This window comes from Saccopteryx bilineata, chromosome 5, assembly GCF_036850765.1.
Source record: "Saccopteryx bilineata isolate mSacBil1 chromosome 5, mSacBil1_pri_phased_curated, whole genome shotgun sequence".
In the NCBI taxonomy this organism is placed as follows: Eukaryota; Metazoa; Chordata; class Mammalia; order Chiroptera; family Emballonuridae; genus Saccopteryx; species Saccopteryx bilineata.
Genome location: NC_089494.1, coordinates 260,274,175 through 260,295,119, shown reverse-complemented (window position 1 = coordinate 260,295,119; position 20,945 = coordinate 260,274,175). Strand labels below are relative to the sequence as shown.

The 20,945-nt window shown below is 54.5% G+C and overlaps 1 protein-coding gene across 1 annotated transcript in view; it reads right to left on the bottom strand.

Moving 5' to 3' along the window:
- The window catches only part of CLNK (cytokine dependent hematopoietic cell linker), a 163,102-nt gene extending 143,820 nt beyond the window's left edge, over positions 1-19,282 (bottom strand). Inside the window, exons 1-5 of the mRNA XM_066233102.1 lie at positions 19,197-19,282; positions 17,947-18,034; positions 15,006-15,078; positions 14,841-14,915; positions 2,229-2,472 (exon numbers count right to left, since the gene is read on the bottom strand). Coding sequence (XP_066089199.1) covers positions 2,229-2,472; positions 14,841-14,915; positions 15,006-15,078; positions 17,947-18,034; positions 19,197-19,282 — 566 coding nt within the window. The remainder of the gene's footprint in view (positions 1-2,228; positions 2,473-14,840; positions 14,916-15,005; positions 15,079-17,946; positions 18,035-19,196) is intronic.
- Between the last annotated feature and the right edge of the window lie 1,663 nt (positions 19,283-20,945).

The following is a 20,945-nucleotide window of genomic DNA, read 5'->3' as shown; positions in this document are numbered from 1 at the left end:
GGCATCATGAGGGGAACATGGGGACTGGGATGAGACATTGGACTATTGTTCCTACTGTGTTAATTATTAGGGTGTCATCCTGGGCAAGTTTTTGGCTTCTTTTTCAGTTAGTTTACATTCTGTGATTGAGGAAAAATAGAGATATTCTAAGAAATGAACAAAATAATGTACATCAAGACATACTGCAATGATCTGGTTGTGTTTCAAGTGCTCAGTGTCTTTGAATTGCTCTCTGTCTTCACCCTGGTTCATTTAGCTGCCATCGGTCCTTGTGGGTACCTGCTGTCCCCTCTGGTCCTCACCACTTGACACTCTAGTTTTGCATAAAACAATGTTGAGTTTCATAATAAAGCCCAACATCACTTAAAATAAAATCAAAGGTAGAAGTTTCTATTTTTTTGGGTGCAGGCTAGGACTGAAGTCGTGCCCGTTACAGCTTAGCCATGTGCTGGGCTCGGTGCTGAGCGGTTTGCAGGGTTATCCTACCAACGCTTACTAAAGATCACATGAGGAAAGTGCGTTTCGTCCCATCTTGCAATAATGAACACTGGCGCCTGGAAAGATTCAACTAGTTTACCCACTAGGTCAGTGAGCTTTTGCTATAGCAGGGGCTTAAACACTCACCATTTTATTTAGTTCACTATTGTGTGGGTCCTTTGGTCAGTTGTTTTGGTCTGGACCTGTGTTAGTTTCCTGGGTCCCCATGACAAAGTTCCACAGAGTGATGGCACAAACAACAGAAATTGTCTTAGAGTTTTGGAGGGTAAGAGTCTGAGTCAAGATGTTGATAGAATTGGTCCCGTCTCTGGAAGGCTCTTCTCCAGGTCCCTCTGGGAGGCTTGTAGACTGGGGGGTCTTCCTCTTCACAGTGCATCCCCCCCCCCCCGTGTCTGTGTCCACATTCCCCTCTCCTTTCACGGAAACTGGTCACGTTGGAGAAGGACCCACCCTCAATGACCTGATTTTGACATGATGACCTCTTTAAAGACCCTATCTCCAGCAAGGTCACATTCTGAGACCCTGGAGGTGTGGGTGCGTGGTGTTGGTGGGGCACAATTTGAACCACAATGGGACCGGTCATCTGGTCTTTGCTGGTGGGCTGGCAGACAGCTGAGTGATCTAAGATTGTCACACATATGTGTCTGCCAACTGGCAAGAAGTCAGCCAGCTAGCTCAGGCTCCCTGCACGGGGCTCATGTGGCTTCCCATCGTCCAGCAGGCTGGTCTGGCCTTGTTCACAGGATGGACTTGGGGCTCCAAACCCAGCGAGTGAGGAAAGGCCTTTTCCAAGTCTCCGCTCGCATCCCATCCGTGACGGCCCAATTAGCCGAAGCAGATCGCATGACCAAGTCCGGAGTGCCCGTGGGAGAAGACCACTCAGGGGGTGGAGACAAGGAAAGGGATTATGGCAACCCTTATTGGCATGGCCAATGGTCTAACAGCCATGTTGGCATCTACTTAGTGGCTGGACTGTAATGGGACCCAGGCCTCATAGTATGACAGTCCCTGCATCTTATAAGAGAAGATTTGAAGACAGTTTAGTGTCATGAGAATGTGGTTAACAGTGTAGGTCAGTGGTCGGCAAACCGTGGCTCGCAAGCCACATGCGGCTCTTTGGCGCCTTGAGTGTAGCTCAAAGGCCAGCTTAGGAGTACCCTAATTAAGTTAATAACAATGTACCTACCTGTAAAATTTAAGTTTAAAAAATTTGGCTCTCAAAAGAAATTTCAATTGTTGTACTGTTGATATTTGGCTCTGTTGACTAATGAGTTTGCCAACCACTGGTGTAGGTAAAGTTTATAGCTTTTCTCCTGGAATTAAAAATTAATTAATTAATTCTGTATTGAATATTTATTATGTGCCAAGCACTCTTTTAAGTGTTGAAAATATAATTAGATGAAAGACACCTAACCCTTGTCCTCATAAAGCCCACAGTCTAGAGGAAAAAATAAATATTTATATAAATGAATAGACTTCACAAATATCAATAAAACTACAATCTGTGGTACATGCAATGAATAGGACCTGAACAGACATTATTCATCTAGAGCAGTTATTGGCCTCCCCTCCTCCGTGCTGTTTCCCAGGCGCTGGGCTAGATTTAGGGACACAGAGGCGAAAAAACACAGACCGTGGGATCCCACGGAGAAGAGAGTCGTGAAAGGGGAAAGAAGCGATGTCCAGGCGGACGCACGCCCCGAGGCAGGCGTGCAAAGGACCACACATACACGGGGCGCTGGTGCGCTCCCGGGGACCCCACGTGCACGGGGCGCCGGTGTGCTCCCGGAGGACCACACGTACACGGACGCCGGTGCGCTCCCGGGGACCCCACGTGCACGGGGCGCCGGTGTGCTCCCGGAGGACCACACGTACACGGGCGCCGGTGTGCTCCCGGGGACCACACGTACACGGGGCGCCGGACGTGCACAGGACGCTGGTGTGCTCCGCTCTGGGGCTTCAGGAAGGACTTCCCTGGGGAGGGGCGAGGTGGGAGCTGAGGCCTTTATGATGAGTTGGAATTTGCTAGACCAACAGAGGGGGAAGGGTGGGGAGGGGGGAAGGGGAGAGGGAGGCAAGGAAGGAGGCAAGGAAGGAGGAAGGAGAGAGAGAGAAGGAAGGACAGTGTCAGGAAGAACATTCAAGGCCGAAAGGATGGTTCGTCTAAACGCCGGGGTGGGAGAGACAGCGACGCTCACCGGAGAGAAAGGCGCTGGAATGTGGGGAACAGGGCGAGGCTGACACAGAACATCCGGGGAGACAGGCTCCGTCCTCCCGCGTCCTCCCGTAGTCCGAGCCCAGCCACCTGCACGTTCCCACCCATGCCTCCGTCTTCCCGGCTGTCTGTCCTGTGTGTCGTGGTCTAAGGGATCCCTCACATTCACCATCTATCTGGGTGACCATTCGTGCCGTGTTGATCACTTCCCGGGTTCTGGTCTCTTGCTCTCTGCACTTCTCTCCCCCCCCCCCCGCCCCGCCCCCTGCACCGTTTGTTGGGTCCGTGGAGCCTGAGTCATACTTGAGTCTATCAGGAAAAGCCAGAAGGGTCAGAATTACCCAGAGGTGTCACGGAAAGCCTCCCTGGCTTTGGGCAAAGGACGTGCCCATTCTGAGTCTCATACATGACATGGAAATGAGAACACTTACCTGGTGGAGTGACTGTGAGGATTCAATTACAGGAGCGCAGAGCGCCTAGTACGGGGCCTGGCATCTAATCCGCAACGGCTCCCCAGGTTTCCCCTGGGACCCTGTCACCTGCCACTAGAGCATGATCTGGGGACCCCAGACTCTCACTGAGGGTCCGTGACTCACCCCACGTGTGAGTCATGTGGGAGCAGAGCGGGCAGAGCTGCCGTTGGGTCTGGAGAGGACATTGCTGCGTCAATGTTTGACAAAGTGGGTCTTTCCTTTCTGGCTGGTCCACTCGGGTGACGCCCTTAGGTGGGTTGTGTGGAGGAATGACAAGAGCAAACAATACACCAGAAAGAAAAAAGAGTAAGACTTTTAAGGACCAATCATGTTCAAGTAGGACCACGGCCCCGGGAAACAGCTTGCAGACCTCCTCGCTGGGAGGCTGACGGTCTGGTCTGCTCGGTAGTGACACTGGCTCTGTTCACATCCCCCCTGGCTGGTCTGGTCTGCTCGGTAGTGACACTGGCTCTGTTCACATCCCCCCTGGCTGGTCTGGTGTGCTCGGTAGTGACACTGGCTCTGTTCACATCCCCCCTGGCTGGTCTGGTGTGCTCGGTAGTGACACTGGCTCTGTTCACATCCCCCTGGCTGGTCTGGTGTGCTCGGTAGTGACACTGGCTCTGTCCACACCCCCCCTGGCTGGTCTGGTCTGCTCGGTAGTGAAACTGGCTCTGTTCACATCCCCCCTGGCTGGTCTGGTGTGCTCGGTAGTGACACTGGCTCTGTCCACACCCCCCCTGGCTGGTCTGGTCTGCTCGGTAGTGACACTGGCTCTGTTCACATCCCCCCTGGCTGGTCTGGTGTGCTCGGTAGTGACACTGGCACTGTCCACATCCCCCCTGGCTGGTCTGGTGTGCTCGGTAGTGACACTGGCTCTGTCCACATCCCCCCTGGCTGGTGTGCTCTGCTCGGTAGTGACACTGGCTCTGTCCACACCCCCCCTGGCTGGTCTGGTGTGCACGGTAGTGACACTGGCTCTGTTCACATCCCCCCTGGCTGGTCTGGTGTGCTCGGTAGTGACACTGGCTCTGTTCACATCCCCCTGGCTGGTCAGGTGTTCTCGGTAGTGACACTGGCTCTGTTCACATCCCCCCTGGCTGGTCTGGTGTGCTCGGTAGTGACACTGGCTCTGTCCACATCCCCCTGGCTGGTCTGGTGTGCTCGGTAGTGACACTGGCTCTGTTCACATCCCCCCTGGCTGGTCTGGTGTGCTCGGTAGTGACACTGGCTCTGTCCACATCCCCCCTGGCTGGTCTGGTCTGCTCGGTAGTGACACTGGCTCTGTTCACATCCCCCCTGGCTGGTCTGGTGTGCTCGGTAGTGACACTGGCTCTGTTCACATCCCCCATGGCTGGTCTGGTGTGCTCGGTAGTGACACTGGCTCTGTTCACATCCCCCTGGCTGGTCAGGTGTTCTCGGTAGTGACACTGGCTCTGTTCACATCCCCCTGGCTGGTCTGGTGTGCTCGGTAGTGACACTGGCTCTGTTCACATCCCCCCTGGCTGGTCTGGTGTGCTCGGTAGTGACACTGGCTCTGTCCACATCCCCCTGGCTGGTCTGGTCTGCTCGGTAGTGACACTGGCTCTGTTCACATCCCCCCTGGCTGGTCTGGTGTGCTCGGTAGTGACACTGGCTCTGTTCACATCCCCCCTGGCTGGTCTGGTGTGCTCGGTAGTGACACTGGCTCTGTTCACATCCCCCCTGGCTGGTCTGGTGTGCTCGGTAGTGACACTGGCTCTGTTCACATCCCCCTGGCTGGTCTGGTGTGCTCGGTAGTGACACTGGCTCTGTTCACATCCCCCCTGGCTGGTCTGGTCTGCTCGGTAGTGACACTGGCTCTGTTCACATCCCCCTGGCTGGTCTGGTGTGCATGGTAGTGACACTGGCTCTGTTCACATCCCCCTGGCTGGTCTGGTGTGCTTGGTAGTGACACTGGCACTGTTCACATCCCCCCTGGCTGGTCTGGTGTGCTCGGTAGTGACACTGGCTCTGTTCACATCCCCCCTGGCTGGTCTGCTCTGCTCAGTAGTGACACTGGTTCTGTTCACATCCCCCCTGGCTGGTCTGCTCTGCTCGGTAGTGACACTGGCTCTGTTCACATCCTCCCTGGCTGGTCTGGTGTGCTCGGTAGTGACACTGGCTCTGTTCACATCCTCCCTGGCTGGTCTGGTGTGCTCAGTAGTGACACTGGCTCTGTCCACATCCCCCCTGGCTGGTCTGGTGTGCTCGGTAGTGACACTGGCTCTGTTCACATCCTCCCTGGCTGGTCTACTCTGCTCAGTAGTGACACTGGCTCTGTTCACATCCTCCCTGGCTGGTCTACTCTGCTCGGTAGTGACACTGGCTCTGTCCACACCCCCCCTGGCTGGTCTGGTGTGCACGGTAGTGACACTGGCTCTGTTCACATCCCCCCTGGCTGGTCTGGTGTGCTCGGTAGTGACACTGGCTCTGTTCACATCCCCCTGGCTGGTCAGGTGTTCTCGGTAGTGACACTGGCTCTGTTCACATCCCCCCTGGCTGGTCTGGTGTGCTCGGTAGTGACACTGGCTCTGTCCACATCCCCCTGGCTGGTCTGGTGTGCTCGGTAGTGACACTGGCTCTGTTCACATCCCCCTGGCTGGTCAGGTGTTCTCGGTAGTGACACTGGCTCTGTTCACATCCCCCCTGGCTGGTCTGGTGTGCTCGGTAGTGACACTGGCTCTGTCCACATCCCCCTGGCTGGTCTGGTGTGCTCGGTAGTGACACTGGCTCTGTTCACATCCCCCCTGGCTGGTCTGGTGTGCTCGGTAGTGACACTGGCTCTGTCCACATCCCCCCTGGCTGGTCTGGTCTGCTCGGTAGTGACACTGGCTCTGTTCACATCCCCCTGGCTGGTCAGGTGTTCTCGGTAGTGACACTGGCTCTGTTCACATCCCCCCTGGCTGGTCTGGTGTGCTCGGTAGTGACACTGGCTCTGTCCACATCCCCCTGGCTGGTCTGGTGTGCTCGGTAGTGACACTGGCTCTGTTCACATCCCCCTGGCTGGTCTGGTGTGCTCGGTAGTGACACTGGCTCTGTTCACATCCCCCTGGCTGGTCTGGTGTGCTTGGTAGTGACACTGGCACTGTTCACATCCCCCCTGGCTGGTCAGGTGTTCTCGGTAGTGACACTGGCTCTGTTCACATCCCCCTGGCTGGTCTGGTGTGCTCGGTAGTGACACTGGCTCTGTTCACATCCCCCCTGGCTGGTCTGGTGTGCTCGGTAGTGACACTGGCTCTGTCCACATCCCCCCTGGCTGGTCTGGTCTGCTCGGTAGTGACACTGGCTCTGTTCACATCCCCCCTGGCTGGTCTGGTGTGCTCGGTAGTGACACTGGCTCTGTTCACATCCCCCCTGGCTGGTCTGGTGTGCTCGGTAGTGACACTGGCTCTGTCCACATCCCCCCTGGCTGGTCTGGTGTGCTCGGTAGTGACACTGGCTCTGTTCACATCCCCCCTGGCTGGTCTGGTGTGCTCGGTAGTGACACTGGCTCTGTTCACATCCCCCTGGCTGGTCAGGTGTTCTCGGTAGTGACACTGGCTCTGTTCACATCCCCCTGGCTGGTCTGGTGTGCTCGGTAGTGACACTGGCTCTGTTCACATCCCCCCTGGCTGGTCTGGTGTGCTCGGTAGTGACACTGGCTCTGTCCACATCCCCCCTGGCTGGTCTGGTCTGCTCGGTAGTGACACTGGCTCTGTTCACATCCCCCCTGGCTGGTCTGGTGTGCTCGGTAGTGACACTGGCTCTGTTCACATCCCCCCTGGCTGGTCTGGTGTGCTCGGTAGTGACACTGGCTCTGTTCACATCCCCCCTGGCTGGTCTGGTGTGCTCGGTAGTGACACTGGCTCTGTTCACATCCCCCCTGGCTGGTCTGGTCTGCTCGGTAGTGACACTGGCTCTGTTCACATCCCCCTGGCTGGTCTGGTGTGCATGGTAGTGACACTGGCTCTGTTCACATCCCCCTGGCTGGTCTCGTGTGCTTGGTAGTGACACTGGCACTGTTCACATCCCCCCTGGCTGGTCTGGTGTGCTCGGTAGTGACACTGGCTCTGTTCACATCCCCCCTGGCTGGTCTGCTCTGCTCAGTAGTGACACTGGTTCTGTTCACATCCCCCCTGGCTGGTCTGGTGTGCTCGGTAGTGACACTGGCTCTGTTCACATCCTCCCTGGCTGGTCTACTCTGCTCAGTAGTGACACTGGCTCTGTTCACATCCTCCCTGGCTGGTCTACTCTGCTCGGTAGTGACACTGGCTCTGTTCACACCCCCCTGGCTGGTCTACTCTGCTCGGTAGTGACACTGGCTCTGTTCACATCCCCCCTGGCTGGTCTGGTGTGCTCGGTAGTGACACTGGCTCTGTCCACATCCCCCCTGGCTGGTCTACTCTGCTCGGTAGTGACACTGGCTCTGTTCACATCCCCCCTGGCTGGTCTGGTGTGCTCGGTAGTGACACTGGCTCTGTCCACATCCCCCCTGGCTGGTGTGCTCGGTAGTGACACTGGCTCTGTCCACATCCCCCCTGGCTGGTCTGCTCGGTAGTGACACTGGCTCTGTTCACATCCCCCCTGGCTGGTCTGGTCTGCTCGGTAGTGACACTGGCTCTGTTCACACACCCCTGGCTGGTCTGGTGTGCTCGGTAGTGACACTGGCTCTGTTCACATCCCCCCTGGCTGGTCTGATGTGCTCGGTAGTGACACTGGCTCTGTTCACATCCCCCTGGCTTCACTAATTGAATGAACTGCAGCAAGTTATCTTACTTAACCGATCCTCTCACCTCTACAGGGGAGTGTGACACCACTAACCTCATGGCACTCTCAGAGCATGAGGTGATAAAGTTATCTGACAAATACAAGTAGATAAGAAGATCGGGTGGCCACCACCCGTCAGCAACCTGGAACCAATTCATAAAACCCTTCAGATATTTTTTTTCAACTTCTACAAATTTAATGCACAGGAGGAGAAACGGGAAATTTTATCCGTACTTTAAATATTTCTTTCTTATTTTTATCCTTTTGTAAATTTTAATTCTGAAACAATCATAGGCTCATGCACACACACAAAATGGCCAGATAGTATAGAGAAGTCCCTGGAAGTACCCACCCCTCACCCAGATTCCCCTTGGAGAGACTGATTTTTCCTGAATAAAGAGAGAGAGAGAGAGAGAGAGAGAGAGAGAGATGGCAAACCTGGCCTAACCTCACCACTTTCCTGCTATTCTTACTCTTTCCTCCTGGGTTTCTCTTGCAATTTTTTTGAAATTAACAAATTTAGGTGACAAAAAATAAGTTGCTGGTCTTAAGAAGCATTATGACACCATGTGGCAATGGGCTTCATCCTCTTGGTGGGTGGTGACTGCCAAGTTCATGCCATCCTCACACAGCTGGTCCTGAGACGGTGTAAGACCTGGGGCTGTGCTGTCCAGCTTGCACACACCTACGTCTCCAAATGCAAGAGAGGCCGCCCGCCACCCCAGGGGCTCTGCCCTCTGGCTTGCACACACCTACATCCCCAAACGCAAGAGGGGCCGCCCGCCACCTCTGGGGCTGTGTCATCCGGCTTGCACACACCTACGTCCCCAAACGCAAGAGAGGCCGCCCGCCACCTCTGGGGCTGTGCCCTCTGGCTTGCACACACCTACGTCCCCAAATGCAAGAGAGGCCGCCCGCCACCCCAGGGGCTGTGCCTTCCGGCTTGCACACACCTATGTCTCCAAATGCAAGAGAGGCCGCCCGCCACCCCAGGGGCTGTGCCTTCCGGCTTGCACACACCTACGTCCCCAAATGCAAGAGAGGCCGCCCACCACCCCAGGGGCTGTGCCTTCCGGCTTGCACACACCTACGTCCCCAAACGCAAGAGGGGCCGCCCACCACCCCTGGGGCTGTGCCGTCCGGCTTGCACACACCTATGTCTCCAAATGCAAGAGAGGCCGCCCGCCACCCCAGGGGCTCTGCCCTCTGGCTTGCACACACCTACGTCCCCAAACACAAGAGAGGCCGCCCGCCACCCCTGGGGCTGTGCCATCCGGCTTGCACACACCTACGTCCCCAAACACAAGAGAGGCCGCCCACCACCCCTGGGGCTGTGCCGTCCGGCTTGCACACACCTACGTCCCCAAACACAAGAGGGGCCGCCCACCACCCCTGGGGCTGTGCTGTTCGTTTTATAAATTCCTAGTCGAAGGTACTGTCTCCTGCAATGGATCAAAATCCATCTATTTCATTTTATTTTCTTATAAATTAGACGAGAGCTGAGCCCTGTGTGGACGCCTGGGTTAATTAGCACCAGCATTTCTGATTTATTATCGTGTAGCATCTGTCTCCATTGGTGCCCCGGGCTGAGTGACTCCAGGTTCCTGAGCGGGGCTCCCCTCACACTAACTGCCCGTTCCTTCTCTCTCATCTCCCATCTCCTTCAGGAAACACGGGGGAGCTTCCCCCAGGGGGCTGAGATCTCTCCCCCATCACACGAGCCCTTTGACTTTTGAAAGGGGGCGTCCTGGCCTGAGCCGAAGCCGTGTCCTCGGCTGGACTTCAGGGGTGCTCAGCTTTGTCAGGGTCTGTGCCGCCCCCGGACACATTCATGGCTGCGAAGAAATAGCGTCCTGGGGGGAAGACTCACATATACACCGCCGACATCCGAGCACATCGGGTCATGTCTGGGGAGCTGGAGCAGGTGGGGCTGTTCCCACTTCCAAGCCCGACTCCCCTAACACGTCCGACAGCCAGCAGAGCCCAACACGGGGGAGCCCGGGCCTCAGGGCAAGCTCCCGGGCCAGAGGGAAAGAACATTCTGAGCGTGACAGGGGTCCTGACCTTGGACAGATGTGCCCGCTGACTGCTGCTGCACTGCCACTAGGTCCTTTGGGGGTCACAGAAGTGGAGGGGACAAGTAAATGCAGGCAAAACTTTTCCTAACCTTGCTGCTCATCTTCTTGGGACTCCTTTCATTCTTTATTCACAGAAGGGATAGGGATAGCTGGTCTACCAGTGAATCAATTTTCATTAGATCCATGTCCATTGCTTAGCTCACACTTTCCCCCCAGCAGGGGCGTGGAGGCGAACATTAGTGAAGACCTCACTCTGTGCTGGGCTTTATTCTAGGCACTTCGCCCGAGTGCCTGATTTAATCACCACACCGAGGCTCCCATGACGCTGCCATTATCACTGTCACCCGCTGAGAGAGCAGAGTCTCGAGGTCCCCACGTTCCCCCCACACTGTGACAGAGGAGAGGGTCTGCAGGGAAGGGTTTCTGGGCAGAGGGAACCCCGTGCAAGGGTCCTGAGGAAGGGGTGAGCTTTGGGGGGTATATAGACCGTAGTAAAGTACAGGTTCCGGGAAGGCGGCTGGAGTCGGTTCTCGTCTTGGAACTCGTTGCAGACCCGAGGACCCGCCGGGCGCTGCCCTCCACAGGCGCACTGCCCTGGCGGTAGCCCAGCCCTCTGGTTTTCAGATGAGAAGGTGGAGTCCCACCAAGGGGCAGTGAGCGACCACCGTGGTGAGCGCAGGGAAGAACCAGAACAGTGGCCCAAGTTCCAGACTGAGCCAAGTCTCCTCAGACCCCGGGGCTAGGTCCAGACTCTGCGTTCAAATGGCGGCTGTACTCAGCCATGCATCTTGAGCAGAGCCTTGTTTAGACAAATCGGGCCAGAAATATGACATCATTCATACACACACACACACACACACACACACACACACACACACATCTGCTATCACTTGTTTGCCAAACACTTCTCCCGGAGGTGAAAACACTGTAATATTTTTAAACCATGCGGGCAAAATAACTCCATCTCCATACAGGGGCTGAATCCCGGCCAGGGCCACTAAGTTGGCAGGGCAAAGGGCCTCGTGCCATCTGTCCTCACATTGGCTGAATGCAGGTCTTGAAGTGAGAACCAGACTCACTTCAAGACAGCAGCAGCAACAGCGCTCTGGGGTCCTTGGCTCACGACAATCTGCAGGGGAGCCCAGGGGACAGGCAGGATGGAGAGGGGAGGAGGGGAGGGACGCCCCGTCAACACCTGAACTGGAGCAGGGCCTTGGCCTTCAACCCCTCCCTCTCTCTCATGGTCTCTGTCCCTTTTCAATTCTTTCCTTTCTAGGAAGGAGGAGAAGGAAACCAACATGACCTTCCTCTCTTTAAGGCAAATAATCTTAATCATAATCATATAGGTGGAGTCACTTCACACTTCTCAGACTCTTCCCAGGCCTTATTTTTCTTGTTTGCTCCGAGTCTGTGACATACCAACCCCTCAGCATAATTCTTGAGACTCAAACCAGTCACGTTTCAAGTCACAGCTGGTGGATCACGGAGCAAGAACCTGCCCGGGTCGCTACCCTTCCGGTCGCCTGTCCTGGCCGGTAGGTCTTCCGTCCTTCCAGTGTCCTCGTATTCCTCAGGCCTTTGGACTCAGACTGGGATGACACATCGCCTCTCTGGGTCTCCTGCTTGCTGACACATACACGATCTTGGGACTTTTCTTAGCCTTCCTAATTATGTGAGCTAATTCCGTATCTATCTATTAATATCTATCTATCTATCTATCTATTTATCACCTATCTATGTACTTATCTATCATCTATCTGTCTTTGAAGAACCCCAACTAATACACTCATGCATAAAGTATTTGCACTGCAATAGGAGTTAGAGAAGAATCAGGTTTGGCCAAGAGAAGGTGTCTATTTAGGAAACTGAGGGCACAAGAAGGAGGCAAAGGCGCGGCCTCTGGGAGTGAGAAGGGTGAGAACCCCAATAGTAATGGAACGAGACGGCCTCCGTGAAGCACCCTACATCAGGACTGTCAGGAAATGCTCTGATATTGATGATTATGCTACAGGAAACTGAAGGTCCCTGTGGTTAAAAGCACTTCTAGTATGTGGAGCCAGAACTAGACTCCAACGCCAGATAAATGTCCGTGGTGACTTTACCGAGAGCCTGGAATGTCCCATCACTGTGCACGAGACTTGGGTGGGTGTCCGCAGGCCTTCACAAGGTACAGAAATGCGGCACTCGTTACCTCGTTCAAACCTCGGAACCTGACTCGGAAGGTGCTATTTTTAATTTTACAAGCAAGGCAGCCGGGGATGCAGAGATGCGAAGGGACTTGTTGGTCACTCAGCTGGAGTGGCCGTGGTCACCCCGGAGCTCAGGCCGCCCGACGCTCCGCCTGGAGCCTCGTCCCTCACTCAGTGGTGGCGTTGGCTCTTAACGGTTCTTCTGTGAGTTGGTAAGGCAACAAGCCCGGGTGGGGACGTTACCTACAAAACTCTCTGTCTTCCGTAAAAGTAAAAGAGACGGGGCTTTGTGTAGACCATGGCACATAGGAACACGCAAGTGCCGTTGCAGAATGATGTGTATGCAATTACACAGACGCTCTGTGCTTAGAAATTAAATCCTTCTCCTGTGTCACTGCTCAAAACACTTCAGCAAGCTGGGATGATTTCGACTTGCTGGAGAACAGTGATCGCCTCCTGCGTATCTGTAAAAGGCTGGACCGCGTTAGCCTGTGCCTAGCTGAAACCATCCCAAGCTCTCAGTTCAGGCCTTTGTTTCTTCTATGTCTATGGGGCTGGCGCCAGCCGGCTGTCCTGGCCACGAGTAAGCTGCATATGTTCCGTTTCTTTGTCATTGCGTGTCAGCATCACGCCAGAGATTCTGCAAGCAGACATTGTTTATTTTGGGTGTGGTGGCACCGATTGACCAAAGATATAACCCAAAATCTCCTTAAAACTCCTGTTCGCCTCGCCTCTTCCCTAACCAGTGTGGGTGAGTGTCCTATCTTCACTGTGTGTGTCCTGGTCCCTCGCTACCAGGTTGTTTGTGTGAGAACACAGCTGACAACCAGTGTGTTTTGCCACCACTGAAAGCCTTCGCTGAATGTGCGGATTGTTCCAGGACTGTGGAAAATGCTGGAAGGGCAAATCAGACCCAGTCCCTGCTCCCAAGGAGCTTGCTGAAGCAGGGGAGCAATAAACACACACATATATATAAAGTTAAAAAGTTGAGCTTATGTATAGGGTTGAACCTGGTCATCTTCAGAAGTTGATCATGATATAAATTTATGTGCCGCTTGCCATGGGCCATCGTAATAAGGGATTCACATACATTATTAGCTCATTTGGTCCCTGCAGTAGCTCTGCCAGGTAGGATGCTATCATCCCTATTTTACACATGAGGAAACTGAGGCACAGAAAGGGGAGTGGCATGAGGTCGCCCAGCCAGGTGACTTGAGGTCTGAATCCAGGTAGACAGGCTCTCCAGCCCGTACCCTTAGCTGCGCTGTGACGCCGTCTTAGCCAGTGGCCAGTGGGACAGGGAGCGGTCAACCAGCCAGGGGAAGAGGGAGGCATGTTCCGTACAGAGGTTGTAGGCAGTCAGGTAACAGGACCCGGTCCAGTCCAGAGGACAATCAAGTTAAAGAAAGAAAGTGGGAGACCCACCTCCAGGGTGAGAGGTGACGTGCGTTTTGCAGGATTGTTAGTAATAACCGTCCAGATGTGCATCTTTCGTGATCTGTTGCATTGAGCTTCGAACCAGTAGCCACAGGCTTTAACTACATCACTAGCTCACAAGGCAGAAGCAGCTACTTTCCATTTCATTGAGTGTTTGAATCATCATTTACTGAGCACTGACTTTGTGCCCAACACTGGGTCAACAAATGAGGTCACACATAAAGTGAAACAGGGTGAGCAAAACAGAGGATGACAGTGGGAGACACGTGTTCAGGTGTTTGTTTAATGTCTGAGCACAGTTTGCTGGCGTCCCCTGCTCTGAGCACCCATGGGTCCTGCCTTAGGCCATTAATTTTCAGGAATTCTGCATTTCTTAGTATAACTGGTTGGGAGAGGCGCACAGGAACCGTCTGGCTCCCCCTATATAAGAGGGGGTGTTCCCCGTGAGGAGGGTCGTGTTTGGGTCCACACATCATTGTGTCCTAAGAGCCTGGTGCATGAACACATAGAAAACAAGCAGCACAGTTCCAGGAAATGCGATGAAGACCTTGTACAATATTCTCTGAGACCGTAGAACAGGGGATCCCGTTTGAAATGAGGGCATGCCCAGAAGAAAGAATCTAGCTAGAAAGAATCTTCCCAGACAGGAAGAGTAGGGGTCTAGCTAGAGGAGGGAGAGGAGAGAACATCCTGGGGGTGGCGGGGAGACCCCGACGGTGAGTGGCACCCCATCTTTCTGAGGTTAAATAGTGGTTTCCCTTGAGCTTCTGTCGAATGCCTTTTCAGGAAGTCCTGTTTCTGCCTGGTAAAATGACTCATGTGAAAAGAGCTCCCTTGTTATTGTCACTAAAAATAAATTCAGAATAAAAGAGCTTGGAATTATTTTTATTTTCATGCTTGATTTTTTTTTTTTCTGTAAGAGATGATAGAACTGCAAGTTTGATTTGTCTTATGCCGTTTTAAAAGTGAACTTTTTCTTGCTGGCTGATGTCAGCTGCCTACCCTGAGCCCCTGCGGACTGTGTGTTAACCGTAGGCAGGAGGAGGTCCCCATCTGCCCCCAGGTGGGGCCCGGCAGGGCTGGGAGGACAGACACCTGCCCCTGGCCCTGCAGTGTAGCATCTCTGCCCAGGGCGCTGGTGCAGGGGGAGCCCCTGTACCTACAAGGCTGGGCCTCCCCGTACCTGACATTCCAGGCTCGCAGCTTCTCGGCTGTGCAGTTGGGAGAAGGTTAACCCTGCGACGCTGAGAGCCCAGGACTGGGGAAAAGGGATCACACCATGACCTAAAGTGTCTGGCAAACTGCCCTGCACACAGTAGGTCTGCAGTCCACACAAATCAAAGCCGACCTGGTTCCTGCTGGTGTCGCCTCCTAGTTTTCTTCAGCTCGGCTCCCAGCGTTTCCAGCTGCATCCGAGACCCCTGAGGGCCATGCAGAACGGTGGGAACTCCTAGCAGATGCCTCCACAGGAGAGTGGGGCTCAGGCATGGACACTTGGTCTGTAGAATCCGGGGCACCCTAAATCAGACGGTAGCATTTGCCACGCGAATTAGTCTTCAGACGTGAGGCCCCTGCAGGCCGGATGAGTGTGTCTGGAGGCTGCAGTCCCTTCCGCAGTGAGTGGAGAGGAAGAATGAATAGAACACACTCACACTGTTGGGCCCGTTGTCTTTCCCCACTCGGTATGACCTGGGGAATTACTAGTTACATTTTGACACTGCACTACTATTCTATTTGCTGTTATAACAAATTGCTGGAAGATTTATGGCTTAAACAGCATAGTGTTTTTAATTTTTTTTTTATTTTTATCTTAGATTTCTGTAGGTCAGAGGTCCAAAGTGAGTCTCACTGGGCTCAGACTCAAGCTTGGGCAGGGCTGTGTTCCCTTCGGAGGCTCTAGGGGAGGATTCATTCCCTTGCCTTTTTTGGCTTCTAAGTTCACCCGTACTTCCTCCATCTTCAAGTCCAGCAGCGTTGGGTCTCTCTGACCCTCTCTCCCGCCTCCCTCTTCCACATTTAAGGACCCTTGTGAAGACATTGGGCCACCCAGGTAACCCCCCTTCCGTAAGGTCCACTGCTTAGCCGCCTTCACTCCATCTGAGCAGAAGTGTAAGCAATTGAGAGAGTGGTCGGGTCTCGGTGCTCATCAGCCTGAGATGGTGAGTGACCATGAGGGACAGGAGTGACCACGAGGGACAGGAGCGACCACGAGGGACAGGAGCAACCACGAGGGACAGGAATGACCACGAGGGGCAGGAGCGACCAAGAGGGACAGGAGCGACCACGAGGGGCAGGAGCGACCACGAGGGGCAGGAGCGACCACGAGGGACAGGAGCGACCACGAGGGGCAGGAGCGACCACGAGGGGCAGGAGCGACCACGAGGGGCAGGAGCGAGCACGAGGGGCAGGAGCGAGCACGAGGGGCAGGAGCGAGCACGAGGGGCAGGAGCGACCACGAGGGGCAGGAGCGACCACGAGGGACAGGAGCGACCACGAGGGGCAGGAGCGAGCACGAGGGGCAGGAGCGAGCACGAGGGGCAGGAGCGAGCACGAGGGGCAGGAGCGACCACGAGGGGCAGGAGCGACCACGAGGGGCAGGAGCGACCACGAGGGACAGGAGCGACCACGAGGGGCAGGAGCGACCACGAGGGGCAGGAGCGACCACGAGGGGCAGGAGCGACCACGAGGGACAGGAGCGACCACGAGGGGCAGGAGCGACCACGAGGGGCAGGAGCGACCACGAGGGACAGGAGCGACCACGAGGGACAGGAGCGACCACGAGGGGCAGGAGCGAGCACGAGGGGCAGGAGCGAGCACGAGGGGCAGGAGCGACCACGAGGGGCAGGAGCGACCACGAGGGGCAGGAGCGACCACGAGGGACAGGAGCGACCACGAGGGGCAGGAGCGACCACGAGGGACAGGAGCGACCACGAGGGGCAGGAGCGACCACGAGGGATAGGAGCGACCACGAGGGGCAGGAGCGAGCACGAGGGGCAGGAGCGACCACGAGGGGCAGGAGCGAGCACGAGGGGCAGGAGCGACCACGAGGGGCAGGAGCGACCACGAGGGACAGGAGCGACCACGAGGGACAGGAGCGACCATGAGGGACAGGAGCGACCACGAGGGGCAGGAGCGACCACGAGGGACAGGAGCGAGCACGAGGGACAGGAGCGACCATGAGGGACAGGAGCGACCATGAGGGACAGGAGCGACCACGAGGGGCAGGAGCGACCATGAGGGACAGGAGCGACCACGAGGGGCAGGAGCGACCACGAGGGGCAGGAGCGACCACGAGGGACAGGAGTGACCACGAGGGACAGGAGCGAGCACGAGGGGCAGGAGCGACCACGAGGGGCAGGAGCGACCACGAGGGACAGGAGCGACCACGAGGGACAGGAGCGAGCACGAGGGACAGGAGTGACCACGAGGGACAGGAGTCCGAGAGGCTGGGGTCGCTGTCCAGCTTCCAAGGATCAGGATGAAAGTGAGGCTGGTCACCATTAAAAGGTAGAGGGAAAAAGAGTGAGCTAAGAAAACACTCACAACACAAGAAACGAACGGGCACCAGCCCTTTCTGCGTCTTTCTCCTTTGACACGTGCTTCCTCTCGCAGTCCTTTCTAACCAGGAGAACTGATGTTTGTCACGCGCGGATGGTGTGCCCGGCCCTGTCCTGGCCGGTCTGACCGTGTTCACTGGAGGCCGTTGCTGCTCTTGTTCCCATTTCGGGGTCCAGGGGACTGATGCTTTACAGGTGAAGGATCTTAATGGGGGGAGTGAAGTCACAGCATCTTTGGAGATGGCGCTGTGATGTGTTCACCCCCAAGTCCGAGTCCTTGTCTCTCCCCTGAGCCCCTCAGAGCCCCCTCCCCCACATGAGCAGGGCAATCACAGGGGGAGGGGGCGTGCCGCTCCCGTTGCTATGGCCCGTCCCAGTCTAAGCTCAAAACCTGTCTTACTAACGTATGTGCGGTCCTCCTCACGTGGTACCTTCTGGATGAAAACCGAATGAATGATTCCAGGAGAGAGCAGCACAGAATAGGCAGGTAGGAGAGCCTGTTGCTTTGAATGTGGAATGAGTTGCTGTTAAGAACATCTGTCTCCTCCTGGGCTTGAGATCTTTGACCAGCAGTGTGAGATGAGTGATACTTCCAGCCCCAGGGTCTGACTTGACTCATGGGCGGTTTTCCCACTCGGGGCATGAAGGTCCTAGCCTTTCATCCAAGAGAAAATTCAGAGCTTGTCAGCAACGACCTCGTCTCTCTCTAAAGGTGTGAACTGGTGGCCACACCTGGGTCTTGAGCACTGAAGCCTCCGTGCTCTCAATGCGGCGTGACGTGGAAGGGGGCTTTAGGGGCAGAGAGGGCACCGAGCCGCTCCTTTATGACAGTTCGGGACTTGACACCCAGCCGAAGCATGAACTCTCGGTTTCTCTCAGCACGAACAAGTGCTGTCTGACCCGGGTCTGTAATCTCACAGACCTTTTAGCCTAAGACGGCTGAGTCACAGAACATTCTTTCCCAAAGAAGAGCTGCCCTATCATTTGAGGTATAAAAAGTATATATTAATCCATAAAACAAAATGTCTCAGAGAATACTGGAACAGAGAGTCCCGGAAACGCGTACTGCCTGCGTTCTCTTCATCGAGTCTTTTTTGGTTCGAAAGACTGGTTTAGTTCCATTTAGAAAAGGAGAGATGTTTTTATTCTCATAGATTAAAAAAAGAAAAAAAGTAAATCCTGAACCCTTCGTCTTGTTCCTGGCCCGTGAATGGTGGGGGAGCCCGCCAGTCAGGGCTGCTGGCCGGGGCCAGCTCTGCCACTCAGACCGGGGACTCGGCTTCCTCCAGAAACCTTCTGGGCCCCCAGGTCCTCTTCTCGACTAAGAAAAATAAACTGAAATGGGTTATTTCTGAAGTCCCTTCCTATGCCAGCATTCTGTGTTTATAAGACGCGTTCCCAGAGAGTCCTGTGAGCTCCATGGAAAGAAGGTTCAAAGTGGGAAGAAATTTCAGAAACACGCTTGGGAATTGTGAGGAGGCCCGTTAGCGTACTGAGCAGAGTGTTGGCCCCGGCACAGGGGACAGTGGCTAACTGGCTTCAAAAGAGGTGCTGGGTCCCACACAGGAAGGTCAAAGCAGAGGATTAAAGCCAGTTCGATGTCGCACCCGCATCCAGGGTGTCACAGGGTCAGCAGAGTCGAGTGAGAGAAGGGCTGTGAATATGTATCTTTGGAGACTATGTTGCCATGCTGCGAGACTCTTACACCTGCTGAAGAGGGGGCAGAGGGGGCCTCTTCACACCTCAAACCTGGTGGGGGCGGGCAACATGTTCTGGGACCTGAGTCCCCTCTGACAAACTGACAGAGTAAGAATGCGGCGGGCAGCGGCCCCTCGGCGAAGGAGGGGCGCTGAGGTCCTGCGCCCCAAGAATTCTTCTGGGAGGAAGGTGGGTAAAGGAGGGTTTTCCATAGAAAATGAGTGGCAGGAGCAAGAGAGAGCTGAAGAGCGGCCATCTTATGATCAGTCCAAGATGGCGCTCACGGGGTGACAGGGAAGGTCGAGAAGGGCCAGAGGAAGATGAAGACTTCTCCCACATCGGAGAGCTGCAGGGAGAGGCCGCCGGCCATGGGGCGGCAGCGAGGGAGTCTCTGGGGTTGACCCTGCTTCTGACACTTCACGGCCCTTTCTAGGACTGCCAAACCCAGGCCCCCAGCTCACAACATTGCAGGCCGAGCGAGAACTTCCCTGTCACCCTCTCCTTTTCTTCTTTCCCCACGTGCTCTAGACCCGGGGGTGTGGTGGGAGACAGAGCGAGGGAGAGAACAAACTGGAGCCACCAGAGCCCCTCCTAGACTGGGGGCCCCACAGACCGTGGGTCCCACAGGCGAGTGAGAGGGAAAGAGCTGAGACTCAAGGTCAAGGTTGACAATTCGCTTTTAAATACATAGACACTTGTTAAACAGTACAGCAAGGTGGTGAATCAAAATGGCTGCCATGTTTGAGTACACTTGAAACCTGTAAGGTTTTATGAACCAATAACACCCCAATAAATTCAATGAGAGAGAAAGAGAGAGAGAGAGAGAGAGAGAGAGACACTAGGGGCAGGACCAAGGGAAAGAATCATTTGGAGCATACTTATGTATATGTTGTTCAATGGGCTAAACATCCTTTTTTTAGATCAGTATGCAGAGGACTATTATTTTGGTTCATACAAATTTCAGATTCACAAGTCAGGACAGCAGCTGTTATATAAATAAACATTTGTAGGTTCGTAGGTCTCTTTTAATATACAGTGTTTCAGATAACCTGTTCATAGCTGTGGGTGGGTGGTTTATTTTCATATTTATCCCATGATTTTGACAGTGTGATGGTCCAGATCTGAATGGTAACATCACCCAGATGAACAGAATTCTAATTTTATTTTTTAATCCTTTGTCAAACCGTTAAAACGTGTATTCTGACTTTTGATTTACGAATTATGGTCCACGTAGCTAACGAGTATTGAAAGCTACTGGTAATAAGTAAGACATTAGTTTTTCTTGTTTATACTCAGACAACTTCCTTTGACTTCATTGATGAATCGAGCAATCTCCTTCCCTTTACCTGAACTCCACGTTTCCACTCGGTTTCAGTGACAGTGATGAAACAGCCGTGTAAGGACCAGGACGACATTACGACTACATTTTTAAAAGGAAAAAAAACAACGAATGGCCTGGAATACCTTCAACTGAAGATCAAATCCATAATCCTTCCCTGGGCATTGTTAACAAAATGAATCATTTGGATCCTTGAATTGAAAATGTGGTTGATGGACCAGCCCCATCAGACAAATCGGAGGCCCTTGTTAGGGACACAGAACCAGAAGCCCCTTTCGCAGACCTGCTGGGCTGGGAACCGTGTGCCCGGGACGGTGTGAGAAGCACCGTGTGGAAAGCTGTGCCCCATCTAGTGTGGGGCTTCTCCTCCGCGTGCTTACCTCGGCCTGTGGGCCTGCACCCCCACACCACCCTAAGGGAAAGCGTTGGAGCAGAATCAGGGTTAATCCAGTGACCTGGCCTGCCACATGGGTGGCCTTGGGCAGTGCACTTCACGTCCCAGCTCAGTTCTCTCATTTAAAAAATGTGGATAATATTCTTTAGCCCGATGTGGCAAAATGGGACATATTCAAAATAATGGTATTTACAATGAATTCAGTGCACGGTCTGGTTTGCAGCAACACTCCACAAATTGATCCCAATAAGGTAATGGGATACCCACCGCTGCCAAAATAACACTTTATTCTTCTTTCTT